Consider the following 15,832-nt stretch of genomic DNA (forward strand, 5'->3'; position numbering starts at 1 on the left):
AATGTAAATAATTAGACTAGCCCATTTTATAAGGTTGAATGGCCAAGCAAGCAAGAGAGCTTTATTGAAGACGCTCGGTTGAGAATGACTGTTCCTCAGCTCTTGGTGTTCGACCTAGGAGTTCCTGGAGAACTTCCCAGTAAAAAGGCTTTACCTCTTGGCTTTGTGACTTTGACCTAGGAGTTCTTCCTAGGGGACTGTCTTCACCGTTCGGTTTATAGTCCATGGGGGACTGTCCTTACCGCTCGGTTTATAACTTTAGTTTGTTGGCGAGAGGGATTTACCTCTCGGCCGAGAGGAATTTACCTCTCGGTCTTTAAATTCAACTTTCTAGCGAGAGGGATTTACCTCTCGGTCTTTAACTTCATATTTTTGGCGAGAGGGATTTACCTCTCGGCCAAGAAGGATTTACCTCTCGGTCTTTGACTTTAACTTTCTGGCGAGAGGGATTTACCTCTCGCTCTTCGGCATCAACTTTTTAGTTGACGAGAGGGATTTACCTCTCGGTCTTTATCTTCAGCCTTCTGGTTGACGAGAGGGATTTACCTCTCGGTCTTTGTCATCAGCTTTTTGGTGGATGAGAGGGATTTACCTCTCGGTCTTCAACATCATCGAGAGGGATTTACCTCTCGGTCTTTGAGCTAGGAGTTCTTCCTAGTGAACGAGCTTTACCGTTCGACTTAGTACTAGGAGTTCCTAGAGAACTTCCTAGTGAGAGGGTTTTACCTCTCGGCGTTATGACTTTGACCTAGGAGTTCTTCCTAGGGAACGGGCTTTACCGTTCGGCTTTTCAGCGTAGGAGTTCATTTTGGAACTTCCTAGTGGACGAGAGTGTCAGTCCTCGGGGACGTCCAACACCGCTCGGTTTAGGACCAGGGGTTCTCGGAGAACGCTCCCTGGGTTTTGTTGACGCTAGTGATGGCTTACTTCTGAGAGGGATTTACCTCTTCGGTCTTCTGGTTGACGAAAGGGATTTATCTCTCGGGCGATAGGAATTTACCTCTCGGTCTTTTCTTCAACGAGAGGGTTTTACCTCTCGGTCTTCGACCTAGGAATTCTTGGAGAATTTCCTAATGGACGTGAGGGATTTACCTCTCGGTTCTTGCACTCCTCTTGGCCGAGTGGTCTGCATGATCCTGTCACCTGCGCTGTGAAGCCGAACGACTGAATACCAGTGAGGCCGAATGGCCGAACTGTTGCACGGTTGAACACTTGATGCCAAATTTGGTTAAGTGGTGAGTGCATTACTGGACTCTTAATAAATCTTGAACAATATTATAATATTGAATTAAGATATTTAAATTAAATTAAATAATAAAATGAATCTATATCAAAATAATTATCTGTAAAGCCATAAAAGCTTGTTGACGTTGATGGTGAGACTGTATTATTGTCTAATTCCTTGTGGTTATAAGGGATGTCCCTCAGGCTTACGGTGAAAGCCAAAATATTTCGAAAGAAAGAAAAACACGTCAAAAAAGAAAAGGTTAATCTCTCGAACCCATAAAATCCGAAAAAAAAGCACTCTAAATAAGATATTTAATGAAATATTTAATAGTTTAGCGATGAAACATATTTTTTGACGATATGGTTATTAAGAAAGATTTTGAAATTTAGAAAAGATGGTGATGAATTAAAAGTTAGATAAGCTAGAAATGGACGTGGGTCCTATGTAAGTGGTGATCTCAAGAATCCCATATACAGTAGTACAGACCATAATAATAGGCATGGGTCCCATTAAGTTGGTCTTCGGTTCATGATGTTCTTAACTTTCAACCAGGCTAATCATTTTTAAGTTTTTTTTTTCTATTATTCCCAAATTATATATTTTTATTTTATCCTTTTTTTTCATTCGTTTTATCTATCTTTTTCTCATCTATCTTATTTTTCTTTTATTTCTATTTAATCACTTTAACTTGTATTTGAAATCAACATGTTATAATTTTTTAAAATTTAAATATATGAGCAGTAGAATTGTTTTTAGTTTTAAAAAACGTTAGTAGATGATATTTCTGAATGAAGATTTGTTATCCTAAGATTTTTTTTAGCTTAAATTAGTAAAAGAAATTTCTTATTAAGAATTAGACATGGTATGTTCACAAAACACAAATTTTGTTAGAATATATCCTAAATTGGTTCTGATATCATATTAAGAAATAAACTTTAAGCTTAACTCAACTCCATAAAACTAGCTTATTCACTCAAATATAAAACAAAAACTTAGTCCGTTTCTCTACTCAAATGACACCAAATTGTTAATGATTTGCGACGTTGACATATAAGACGAAATATCAATTCAGAATATTCTTTCTGAACAATAAATCTAGGAGGAAGCTCCTTATAAATCTCTTCTTGCAAATTTTCGTTGAAAAATGCATTGTTAATACCCAGAAGATAAAGTGGTCATTGTTGAAAAGTTACTACGGCTATAAATAAATTAACAAAAGTCATTTTTGTCATGAGAGAAAAAATATATATAGACAGGTCAAACACAATGATGACAAAAAAAAGATTAATCTTATACATAATTGTTGGTGGCGGCGTCATTGTTGTCTATTACTGTCATTGTCAAAATTCCACAAATCTCGCTATGATAGGGTTCTAACATGTCTCTGATATCATGTTAAGAAGTGGATTTTAAGTGTATCTCAATCTCACAAAACCGACTTTCAAGATGAGATTTACACTCACCTATATACTCTGAATTAGTATTATCTCTAATTGATGTGAGACTTCTAACAATATCAACTATAAGGTAATTTTCTTAAATATTTGATCAAGAATAGACTGATGGAAACAGAAAACAGAATAGCAGCATATGGTATATAGGAGTATATGAAAACAGAGAGATAGGAAACATGCAGTAGTATTATGAGAAAGAAAGAATAGTGTTATATACAAGAGAGACTAACTGTAAATGAGTAACAGAAAAAAAACTAACTGACTAACAACTTGAATTATATACCCAATACACCTCCTTAATTCAAGTCACTTAGAGCTAATACACCTATTCCAGATCTGAGATACTCAAATCTGTCATGTTTGAGTGCTTTAGTAAATAGATCAGCCAGTTGTGATTCAGTTTTGCAGTAAACCAACTCCACTTTGCCTTTATTCACCATATCACGTAAAAAATGAAACTTCACATCAATGTGTTTGCTTCTTCCGTGGCTCACAGGATTCTTGGCCAAACTCATAGCAGATGTGTTGTCCATCTGTAGCATAAATGGTTTCTCACTTTGCACCTTTAAATCTTTTAGAACTTCATTCAACCACACACCTTGACATACTGCATGACAGCCAGCAACATATTCTGCTTCACAACTTGATAGAGCAACAATGGTTTGCTTCTTAGAACTCCATGAGATAGGTGCTGTGTTCATGAAAAATATATTCCCTGACGTGCTTTTTCTCTCAATTTGATCTCCACCAAAATCTGAGTCAGTGTAACCAACTAGATCCAACTCATCCTTCTTCACTCCGTATGGAAATAAAATACCAGACCTAGCTGTACCTTTAACATACCTTAGAACACGCTTAGCAGCAATCAAATGGTTCTTCTTTGGATTGCTCATGAATCGACTCAACAGACCAACCCCATACATCAGATCTGGCCTGCTATTACATAGATACCGCAAAGAACCAATGAGTTGCTTATAAGCTGTCTCATCCACGCTTTCTTCGTTTATATCAGATTTTAGCTTGACATTAACCTCAATTGGATTCCTGGAAATGTTACACTCAGTCATCTTAAATCTTTCCAACAAATCCTTCACGTATTTTGTTTGGTGCATAACTAAGCCTCCAGCTGTGTTCGTAAATTCCATTCCCAGAAAATAGCTAAGCCTCCCAAGATCTGTCATCTCGAATTCTGCTTCCATCCTTTGCTTGAATTCTTCAATCCAATGTAGACTGGAACCCGTCACCAGCAGGTCATCAACGTACAAACATACGATCATTATATCATCACCACTCTTCTTCACATACAGGCTATGTTCAACAACACATCTCTCAAGTCCATAGCTGATAAAAAAATCATCAATCCTTCTGTTCCATGCCCTAGGCGCTTGCTTCAATCCGTAGAGCGCTTTGAATAGCTTATACACTTGATGCTTCTTCTCTTTGATAAATCCTGGAGGCTGCTGTACATATACTTCCTCCTCCAACAAGCCATGCAAAAATGCAGACTTAACATCAAGAGCAAACAAAGACCAATTCTTAGCACATGCAATAGCAACAACTAAACGAATAGTTTCTAACCTTGCAACAGGTGCGTAGACTTCCTTGAAATCGACTCCTTGTTGCTGTAGAAATCCTCTTGCCACAAGCCTAGCCTTGTATTTTGAGACTGTACCATCTGGATTAAGCTTAGTTTTAAAAACCCACTTAACTCCAATGCATTTCTTCTCGGGTGGCAAATCGACCAGCTTCCATGTTTTATTCTTCTCGATCGATCTAATTTCCTCCAACATAGCTTCCTTCCAGAGTGGTTGAGATAAGGCATCATCAACATTCAAAGGTTCACTTCCGGCCATTAATGCTAGGTGAATTAGATCACCTTCTTCATCCACTCCAGCATCAGAATACATTTCATATTCTGTAAACCGAGAAGGTCTTACCACTTGTCTTCTCGGTCTCGTTGAAACCTCTGCATTATTGTTGTTGCTCCCAGTATTGCTATTGGCTATCGAAGTATCCACCTTTTCTTCAATTTGCATAGGTATTTTCAACGCTGCTCTTGATTTCTTCATGCTGGTTTGATTGCATTCCCAGTCCCAATTTTCATCTTCGAGAATCAATACATCTCTGCTGATGATCACCTTCTTCTTGATAGGATCAAACAGTTTGTACGCTCCAGTAGAATGATAACCCACGAACACCATTGCCTCTCCTTTGTCATCCAGCTTCGTTCTCTTCTGCTCTGCAACATGACAGAAAGCCAAAGAACCAAAAATCTTAAAATGCTTAACAGAGGGTACAGTACCTGACCAAATTGCATGTGGGACGTTCTCTGTCAACTTCTTTGTAGGACATCTGTTCAGAACATACACAGAAGTTGCCACCGCTTCTCCCCACAATTCACGCGGAACGCCCTTCTCTCTAAGCAAGCACCTGGCCATATTCATTATTGTTCGATTTCGTCTTTCGGCCAAACCATTATGTTGTGGTGTATAGGGGGCTATAATCTCGTGTGCTATTCCCTGTGCCTGACAAAATTCATCAAATTCACGCGATGTATACTCACCTCCACCATCTGTCCTAATCAGCTTTATCTGCTTATCAATTTCTTTTTCAACACGATTCTTGAACCGCTTGAAAACTTCTAGAACCTCACTTTTCAGCCTTACGAAGTATACCCATACCATACGACTATATTCATCTACAAATGTAACAAAGTATCGATTACCAGCTATGGTTGATGTCTCAAGTGGACCACACACATCTGAATGAATTACTTCCAGACGTTCTTTAGACCTCATCTTCAAGTGCGTTTTGAAAGGTTTTCTCGTTTGCTTTCCTATGATGCAAGATTCACAAGCTCTCTTAGGTATAGATATATCTGGTAAACCAGAAACTATAGTCTTTTTGCTTAACATTTGCAGATCTCTGAAATTCAGATGTCCGAATCTCAGATGCCATTTCCAGTTTTCATCCACTTCTATGGTAGATAAACACTGCAGATTCTCAATTATATCCATATGAACCTTGAAGGTACGATTCTTAGAAATCTTGCTTTCCAGGACTAACCTTTTATTTTTATCAAACACTTCCACTCTTCCTTGATTGCCCATCATCACGGTGAAACCTTTCTCAACCAGTTGACCCAGACTAAGCAAATTGCATTTCATCTCTGGGACAAAAAGAACATTTTCTATCGTAGCCTTCAGTCCATTCTTCTGTTTTATGATAATATTTCCTATCCCTTCAACCTTCAATGTACTATCATCAGCAACTCTGACCTTGCTTTTCTTTCCTTCGTTGAAATTGATAAGCCACTCTCTATTGTATGTCATGTGGTTTGAACATCCTGAATCTAGATACCATAATTTGTTTGTTTGATTTGTCATAGCAACACTTTCTGAAGAAGTAGTGACCATAAGAATTAATGGCTCTGAATCAGACTCGTCTTTTACAAAATGAGCTTGCTTACTTTGATCTTTCTTAAACTGTCTACCTTTGTTGAAATAGCACTCATAGGAGAAATGTCCCAACTTATGGCACGTAAAACACTCTATATTTCTTTTGTCTTTCTTCTTGTAATATTTGTTTCTTCCTATGCTTTCTGCAGAATCACCTCTTTCCTCTTGTTCTTCAACTCCATCATTCTTCCACTTTTGTTGTACAGAATTATCATTCTTCCATCTACTTTGTGCAAAGTTATCATTCTTCCACTTACCTGGAACATTGGATTTACCTTTCCAAGTCTTGAACTTCTTCTTCCCATCACCTCCAACATGTTGCACCTTTAAAGCCTGATCATCAGCTCTGACAGGATCTCTATCAAGAAGCCGCATTTCGTGAGCTTCCAAAGAACTCTGAAGCTCTTCGATTTTCATCTTTTCTAGATCTTTAGATTCTTCAATAGCAACAACTATGAAATCAAATTTCCGAGGTAATGATCTCATTATTTTCTCCATAATCAACACATCACTAAGCTCTTCCCCACAGCTCTTCATTTGGTTTGTAATTGTTAAGACTTTGTTGAAGTAGTCACTGACCTTATCGCCATCTTCCATTTGCAATAATTCATACTGCCTCCGCAAAGTTTGTAGCCGTACTTTCTTGATCTTCTTTCCGCCGGCATGACAACGTACCAAAATATTCCAAGCCTCCCTCGCCGTTTTCGCGTTTTGGATCTTCTCGAAGTGTGTATCATCTACACACTGATGAATGATCAACAGAGCCTTATCGTCCTTCTGACTAATCTCCACCTTCTGATCTTCTGTGCCACAGAACTCAGTTGCAGACTCCACCTCTTCTATCACGCTGCTAACTCCTTGTACCCGGAACAGCACCCACATTTGCGTGCTCCATCGACTCCAATTCTTTTCGGTTAGAATAGGAAGATTTGTCGTGGAAAAATCTGCCATCAACGCTTACTTTCTGCTTCAAAAAAAAACTTCTTCTTTTCTCACTTCTTGGTCAGCCGCACTGAGCCAAGTACTCAAAACACCTTACGTCTTTATTTCAAGAACCTAGGCTAACTGATACCACTGATGGAAACAGAAAACAGAATAGCAGCATATGGTATATAGGAGTATATGAAAACAGAGAGATAGGAAACATGCAGTAGTATTATGAGAAAGAAAGAATAGTGTTATATACAAGAGAGACTAACTGTAAATGAGTAACAGAAAAAAAACTAACTGACTAACAACTTGAATTATATACCCAATATAGACTTCCTAAAAAAATTGGATGACATCCATTAAAAAATAATTTCACCAACATTAATCGAGAATATCCTAACTAATATTAATCAAAAACACAACTTTGTTTTGCATAAATGGATAAATAAGTAAATTAAAAATAACATATCAACTAAAAAACTCTCACTTAAATTGAGTGTCAAATATCTTTATTAATGTGGATGAAATTTTTTGACTTACATTGATAAAAAAAATAATCCTCCCACCATAGTTAAGAGGACTTTTATTAGTGTTGATTGAAAATTAACCTAACCTACATTTATATTGGCATTGAGCAAATAACAAACCCAACTTAAATTAACTGAGAATAACATCAACACAAATGATATTATCTTCGACACCACCTAAAATATTTTGTTGATGTTAATTAAGATACAACTTACTAACACCAACAGAAGAAAATACTACATTCTTTTCAAAAAAAAATAATATTTTTAACCATGGCAATAAAAAAAATAGTCTTGATAAACTTCAATCAGAAACAAAATTTTATTAACTTTAACTGAAACATAATGTCCAGTTGATGACCTCAATTGAGTCAAAGTGCGTTTCAATTTAGTGTGAGTTAATAATAGAATATAAAAAATTGAGATTGAGGATAATATAAATATTATCTTCTTCCTACAATTTAAAATTATCTAATTTTATGTAATTAGATCGCTTTTATAAACTTTGATTTTTTTTAAATTTTCTATCTACATAACATATATGGTCATAATTCAAATTCTTCATAAAAATAATTATCTTATAAAAAAAATTCTATAAAAAGCATTATTAACATGTGTTTGATGTAATATAAGTATAGAAATAGAAGAAAGATGGAGAAAATGGTAGAAAATAATTACACTAGGTGTCAAAATTGAATTTCTTAAGAACATTGAATTTGTTGTCTAGTCTTCATTTGATTTGTGTTTAACTTCAATCAAGGAGGTGATTCTTGCACGTATGTATATTTCAATTTTTGGGTTTGATAAAGTCCTAATTCGAATTCTGTTTCTAGTGTTTCGTAGCACAAGAGTTTTTGCTTGAAATGGTTCAGCTTTTCTTGCAATAAATGTAGTTATTATCAGTTTTTATTAGGTTTACTTATAGTCAATATTATCTCTAACAAGTAGTTAAATATTGATTGAAACTGTTAAACGGAAACGGTGTTTAATTTATTTTTTTTATTTTTGCTTTTTGACACTTTTCATTACTTTCGCATTTAAGTCAATTTGGCTTAATACATTGCATTGCATTCTATTAATGTAATTGTCTTCTCTTATTTATACTTTCGATGCCCGTCTAAAACTATAGACAAGTTCTTCCTCCACCTCCATTTTATTTTCTATTTTGTTCTTTCTATATTATACTACTCAAAAGTTATTTTTTAATAATAAAATTCAGAAGTCATTTTTCCCTTAAAAAAAATTGTTTCAGGATTACATAATTCAAAAATAAAAAATAATTTTGAATTGTGTATTTTTTTTTCAATAAAATAAGTAGAGTTGAAAAGTGACTTTCGAATGGGATAATTTAAAAATGGTAAAATGAGAAAATAAATTATGAAAGATGATGGGAAAATGAGAGTTGCAGGAAAAAAGTTATGAAGGTCCAGGAAGAAACTTCCAATCTGTAAATATGATATGCATATTATTTTTGGCGCGTTAAAGATATGGTTAGTTTTCTCTGTATACGATGCGCATTAGAAACCTGTCCAGACAAACCTCTCATTCTGTTAAGGATGCTTCATTATCCAAAGTGCTATTCTTCAACCCTAACGCTTATAACAATATACCACAAGACGTACTTTAAAAACATGCCAAAAGCATACGAAAATACCAAGAAAAAGATTCACCAATAATTAGCTTTTTGTTTGAAATAGTTTAATTATGTTTTACTTAATAGTGTTTCAGAAATGAAAACACAATATATCAGCATTTCATGTATGAGAAATTGAATAATTAAGCACCAGTCAGTACTGATACTTTTTTCATCCATACAATTAGACTACTTAACCGTATACCAAGAAAAACCAAAATCAGAAAATTTTGCCAGCCATTAATTTATATGAAGAAAACTACATTATAGTGGATTAACAAAATTAACCTAGTTCATCTAAAACCACTCTCAAAATTGTCACTATCCTGCCTGGAAATTAAGTTAATAATACTATATTTGTGCAACTGTATTTTTAATCCATAACCTATTTTCCTTTTTAACTTTTTAATTTACGACAAAATAAACCCTTCTATCAGCAACTGTATTTTTAATCCATAACCTATTTTCCTTTTTAATTTTTTTATTTACGACAAAATAAAAAACCACCTTAAACAATTCATTTTTGAACAACAGTCATGTTATCCCATTTATTTAGTATGTTGATGACAGTTTGTTATATGATTGGTTCATTTTCTACATTTTTTGTTTTTTACTTTTATGGAAGTTATATGTCGATTCACTTTCTATATTTTATTTATTATTTTGATTGACAGTTATATTAATATTTTTTACATATTTCATCTTTACCCAAAAGTCAAATGTTAGATGTTAGGGGGTCATACTCCAAAAACCTACAGATAAAGCAAAAGTAACTACGCAATTAATTACGTGGATTATTAAAATGAAATATTGCGTAAAAGGGGATGTCAATATATTATCTTACCAAACCACCAATCAAGCAGAAGTTAAGAAATTAAAAAACAACAAAAAGAACATCGGAAAATAGTATTTGATCCACGAAATCTTTCTAGTTGTGATATGCTGTCATTGGTCAAGAAACTTCTACCAACCATCATAGCACCACTTAAAAAAAAAACTGCACAACCTAGAAACAGAAGACGCAGGTTTGATGACAAATCAAAGCATTGGTACGGTCCATCGTAACAGCCACACAAGCACAAACCATAACCCACTTCAGATCAAAATCAATCTGATTTCGATACAATTTAACCCAAACGAGTAAAACTTCATATAACGACATTATAATCACATAAATAATACAGAAACAGGTTTGATCAACAAGAGTAACTCTATCCCGCAATCACAAAAAAGGTGCAAGATGAAACTTAAAAAAACGACGTACAATTTTTATTCATGAGAATCATGGCCCCAAAAAAAATGCCATCTTGTGTCCCATTGGTTCACTCCACATAAATACAATAATCACAGTAAGAAACCAAAAAAAAACGAAAAAAGAGTACCCGGAAACGTCCAGGAGATAAAACTTGTTAGAATCCTGTATTTTGTTAAAAGTGTGACCTTTTATATTTATGTCATATTATTGTATAGAGTAAGCCCTTATCACCTCCACCACAGGTGCTTGACACATAGGGCATTTCTTCCTGCTTTGGAGCAACTCATTGGCACATTTTGAACATGTACACAAATGACCACATCTGCAACAGAAGCCCAACGATAATTTTTAGATACAATCAGATTTAGGTGAAAACTGGGCTATAAATGTGTCCAGCTTGGTTATGGAATACTACCTGTACAACAAAGAATCGATATTGCTTTCGCAGCATACACAGCAAAGACCTTTTCTCACACATTCCCATTTAGATTTATCTTCTGGTGACTCGCAATAATCATGTACTTCTGAAATAAATTTAACCTAGACTTATCAGTAAGCAGGAGGACAAAAGCTGTTTCTCTTTAAAAATATATCACACAAGTTGAATGGAAAAATGGAAGACCCTGAAAATTGGGATGTGAAATGATAAGACAAATAGCACAAACCAGACGAACCAGCAGAGCGATTTAGGGCTGCAGATACTTCTTGTCTTATAGAGCGCTGCAACTCAAGCTGCATATCCATACAGGCCTCCAGCATTCTCTGCATGTTATTCATCCTTTGTTGCAATCGAGCCATGTCAATTCTCAAGTCATTAACAATCTCCCAATCCTGCCAAAAAGACAAATCAGAAAATTATTCAAACGATCAAGCAGATGAGTAAACTTATATTACATTAACTAATAAAATTCATTTACAGAACTAATAAAAATCATTTTCACTTTATTAGAACATAGTGAACAAGAGCACCAAAGAAAATTTACGCACAATTCCTAGACGCTGATTATTTATGTCATTCTGTGACCAGTTGTCACGATGGTGGTGGTGCTGGTCCCATAGAGGCAGAGGAGGCGGTATAGGTAAAGAGGGCAGATCAAGTGGACTATTAACAGGACCCTCCTGATCAACAATTTGATCTCTACTTTGCTGTTCAAGGTCCTGCTCTACCGAGTCAGATGATGGGGTTGTTTCTTGCAATTCCCAGTCAATGTTTGCATTACCTTGCCTTTCAACATATGATTGTATTAACTGATCCAGACTGTCCCGGAAACTGCTGTGAAGGAGGTTCGAGACACTTCTCCTGCAAGATAAACAGAAAGTTATTCTAGATTACTCTAGCATACAAGTTTTATTTTCAAAAATTAAGTCCAGAAGCTATACAAAACACACCTATTAAGAAGTTCTCTGAGTTCAACACTGTACACATTGTCATCTTCAGGAAAATAAAATCCTCGAATTCTACCAACTGGAGCATTTTCATGATCTGAAGGTCCTCCCAACCAATTTTCCACAGCCTCTTGGAAGCCACCATCTTCTTGCCATGCCTCATGAGATTCTTGCAGATGAGAGTTTTCTCCACCCGCATTTCCCAAAGTGTTTTCTGGCCACTCATTTCCTGTGTTACTGATCTGATTACCATCCGCATTTTCCTCAGCACTATTTCTCCATTCGATGTTATTCTGATACCAGTCACTTCCTTCATTTTCAAAAGCTTCTTCTGGCTGTTCTACTTCCAGAGCACTAGATTCATTCCAATTTACATCGTCGACATTACCATCCATATGAATGTCATGATTTGAAGAATTGTTTTCGTTACTATTTATATCACACAGCTCAGAATGCTCAATATGCACCTCGCTGAGTTCCTGGTTATTACTATGCTGCGAATCTTCAATTCGCAAGCTTTGTTGGGTAATTTCATTAGCACCATAATCAATAGGCAACACATCAACATTTTGCTCTGTGTTGTTCACTCTTTCAACACTAGCACTGAATGATGATTGGCAATCTAGTGATTCAATAGGCAAATGTTGCATTCGATCTCCTACTTGAGCATTAGATTCTTGGCAATTTAGGTTCTCAGATGTGGTACCTTGTACACAGCTCTGGCTGTCTGATACCCTGAGACCATCGCTTCCTCTGTCATTAGGGTCAGACTGTTCAGAATGTACAATTGGGACTAAATGTGAACTGTTTGATCCCATTTGTTCATTAGTGCTAAAATCAATATTATCAACATTTGACGAGGTATCAGATACATTGCTGGTTGCTTGACTGCAACCACAATTCTCCTTTCTAGCGATAAACCCCTCCCTGTTCAGAAGACAAGTTAATGTCACTGGCATTTAACAAAAGTATAAAATAATTAAACTGAAGATCATGATAAAATAATTAACGTGCTCCAATTAGATTAAGGAACAAATGAGATTTTTCAACCATCTTTAGAAAGACAAAAGCAGAGGAATTTTTTTTAAATGTCATTAATTACACACATATATCCCTATTTTTTATTCTCTGTTTTTCAACTAAAACAAATTAGTATTTCACATTTCTTTTAAAAAAACAGGGGAAAAAATGAACATGTGAATCCAATATACACAAAAAATAGTAAAATTTAAATTCCAAAAATATCAGTTTAACATTCAAAGGATATGCATATACCAATTTTTCAATACAAGCCAAGCTATACGTTGCCGTAGTGAAAGAAAGTTATGTATATTAACACACGTGCACAAGATTATCATGCATTTTTATCGGGTAAAAACATGCATAAAGCTAAAAAAAGTATGCAAAAAAAAAGTATTTGAAAGCATCAACTGAATGTCATAAATAAACTCATACCTTAGACCTGATACAGTTTGTTTACGCCTCAAGAAGCCCAATTCACTTTCTGCAACAGATAGGGGCCTGTTATTATCGACAGGTCTATCATTTCTCAAGAATCTGCCTCTAAGCAATGCCTGCAAACATTTCAACAAACATTCATTCGGAGGACAAAGCTTAGGATTTAAATTATTTCTGCATTCGGAATACTGGAATACTTTACATTTTCCCCACGCCTCATTATTATACTATGGATTTTAAACATAAGTTTACTATACCTACAGTGGTATTATGTTATTGTAATATTTCCTTGAAACTCGATGTATAATCAAGAGCTCACTCACAAGTTCTGTCTAGCTCAACTAATGAGAATAACTTACAATGTTCACAGTAACAAACTCCAAAACAAAACTTGAAAGCTAATAACTGCATGATGCAGGAAAATTGTATTAAAAAGTAATAATTTAAAAGGAAAACATAAACCAGTTGTTGAACAAACCTGAATTCGATTACGATAGGGGAATTGAGATACAGCCCGATGTACTGACAAATCCTCAATTTCTCTTTGCCTCTCTCTTTCAGCCTTCTTAAGCATATCAAGCATAGCCTGTCGGCCGCATAATTTCCGTATGCCCCTCCGTGTATGCTCATTTTGGCCCCCATTCTGGTTAACAATGAGTCCATCACGAACACGTTCAATTTGTGTACCAATTTCAGCAGATGGTTCTTCCCTGTTTTCCCCAGATGAAACACTTCTCTGCTGGCTACTCATTTGTACCCACTCCCTAATAATTCTCACCCTTTCCTGTTCAGTTTCCCCAAGCCATTCTCTCCTTGAACCACTACTTCGTCGGGATCCACTTGATACATGATCCCTGGCACCACTATTCATCCATTCCCTGAAAATTTGCCTAACTCTTTCCCTTTCAACTTCTCCTAAATCAGAAGAGTTTTCACAGCTAGAATTATTTAAATCCTCGTGATCTTCATGGGACTCATTATGACTTGGTGACTGTGACCATGTTTCAGATTCATTCTCAACCAAAACTGCATCTTCTAAAACATGCCCCTGCCCTCTCTCTTGGATATCCAGTCTATCTTCCTGAGAGAGCTCAGCAATCAACCCATTCCTCCTTTGATCAAGAGGTACATCACCAGGCCTTCCTTGAACTTGATTCACCACATGTTCATCTTCAATCTCTCGCCACATTTGCAAGAGTGAAGATGACCGGGTGCTTCCCCGTCTTCCCTCTCCCCCTCTCCTAGACGACTGGGAATGGGAATCCCTGAGGAAAGGAGAGTCGAGCACAGACACACTGTGTAGACCAGCAATAGCCATTTCTACTTTACTTTTGTGGCAAGCACACAGATCTCTTCAACCCATCTCATTCAAACGCACTAAAATTAGCATTCGATAACAAGGAAGAAAATAACAATTTCATTCAAGGCACGGATCTTTTTATATTTTCATGGATTCAATCATCAAATTAGGTAAAATCATTACTCTCCTTGCCAATGATATTACCAGCATTAGCCCCATCAAGGAAACAAAATCCAAGCTTCGGAGTTTTCCAATTGAAGGTATCACCGCTACCTTCACTTAATCCTGCGCAAAAAAAAAAATATCAGTTGATGTTCCCTTTTCATAGCGACAGCACGTAAAACAAAATACATACACAGATATACATAACAGAAACAGAACTACTGAAATAAATAAATAAACTATGCATAGCCATGGTGAAATTTCTGAGATTCCAGAATCTCGGCGAACCTCGGCAAAACAAATTCATTCTGCTCACGGCGTCGGAGTTCGTCATTTCGACTCCGGAAAAGGAAATTCGAAAATCCATTTGTCACCATTTCGTATAGAAACAGAAAAACGCGCCACCGAGGAAACAAAATTAAAATGAACTCCACACGGAAATCAAATCTACATTGCGAGACAGACAAATTTCCGACCAAGAAAAAAGAAAAACTGAAGGAATTAAAATTGAATCCATAGGAGATTCAACAATGGAACACATAAAAGAAGAGGCATCATTAAGCGATTGTGATTTAACTGTAACGTTGAAGCGTGAAAAGGAACGTACCGGTGAAGCAGAGCTTTTGATTTTGAAGTAAAGGAAACGAAACCCTAACAGCGAAGAGAAAGAATTTCAGAGAGAGAATAATGACAACGAAAATGGAAGCACAGAGATAGAGAGAGAAAGAAAGAGAGAAGATGAAGAAAAGAGCGGCGATTTAGAATTAATAAATGTTGACACGTTTGCATGGAAACTGCCGTAACGTAGAATAAAAAATTAAACAATTAATTTTATTTTTAAGCGATTCTTACCCTTCCGTGACACGTGGCAATCTGCCCCCTTTTCCGCGCAAATGACGAAATGCTTCCTCTCACAATCTTAAATTGAAGGTGAAGCTTTTTAGACCGCAGAAGACCGAACCCACTCAAACGTGGTCGTTTTGCAAATATGGATATTTTAAAAAAGAGGGGGAAGGAGTGATTTCTTTTTCTTTTTCTTTT

General features: G+C 35.9%; 1 protein-coding gene across 3 annotated transcripts; it reads right to left on the reverse strand.

Moving 5' to 3' along the window:
- Nucleotides 1–10,477: 10,477 nt before the first annotated feature.
- Nucleotides 10,478–15,549, reverse strand: LOC108340601 (uncharacterized). 3 transcript variants are annotated; one of them, XM_052877796.1, is made up of 9 exons: nucleotides 15,399–15,549; nucleotides 14,834–14,914; nucleotides 13,808–14,681; nucleotides 13,327–13,445; nucleotides 11,875–12,798; nucleotides 11,473–11,785; nucleotides 11,151–11,316; nucleotides 10,901–11,009; nucleotides 10,478–10,807 (listed from the first exon to the last, which is right to left on the reverse strand). In XM_052877796.1, exons 3-9 carry the CDS (start codon nucleotides 14,645–14,647, stop codon nucleotides 10,690–10,692), a joined length of 2,589 nt encoding a protein of 862 aa, XP_052733756.1. In that variant the 5' UTR covers nucleotides 14,648–14,681; nucleotides 14,834–14,914; nucleotides 15,399–15,549; the 3' UTR covers nucleotides 10,478–10,689. The 3 variants fall into 3 exon arrangements, with proteins under 3 accessions (XP_052733756.1, XP_052733757.1, XP_052733755.1); XM_052877797.1 differs by having other exon boundaries at nucleotides 11,160–11,316; nucleotides 13,808–14,914; XM_052877795.1 differs by having other exon boundaries at nucleotides 13,808–14,914.
- Nucleotides 15,550–15,832: the final 283 nt, after the last annotated feature.

Source organism: Vigna angularis, chromosome 5 (genome assembly GCF_016808095.1).
Source record: "Vigna angularis cultivar LongXiaoDou No.4 chromosome 5, ASM1680809v1, whole genome shotgun sequence".
Lineage (NCBI taxonomy): Eukaryota > Viridiplantae > Streptophyta > Magnoliopsida > Fabales > Fabaceae > Vigna > Vigna angularis.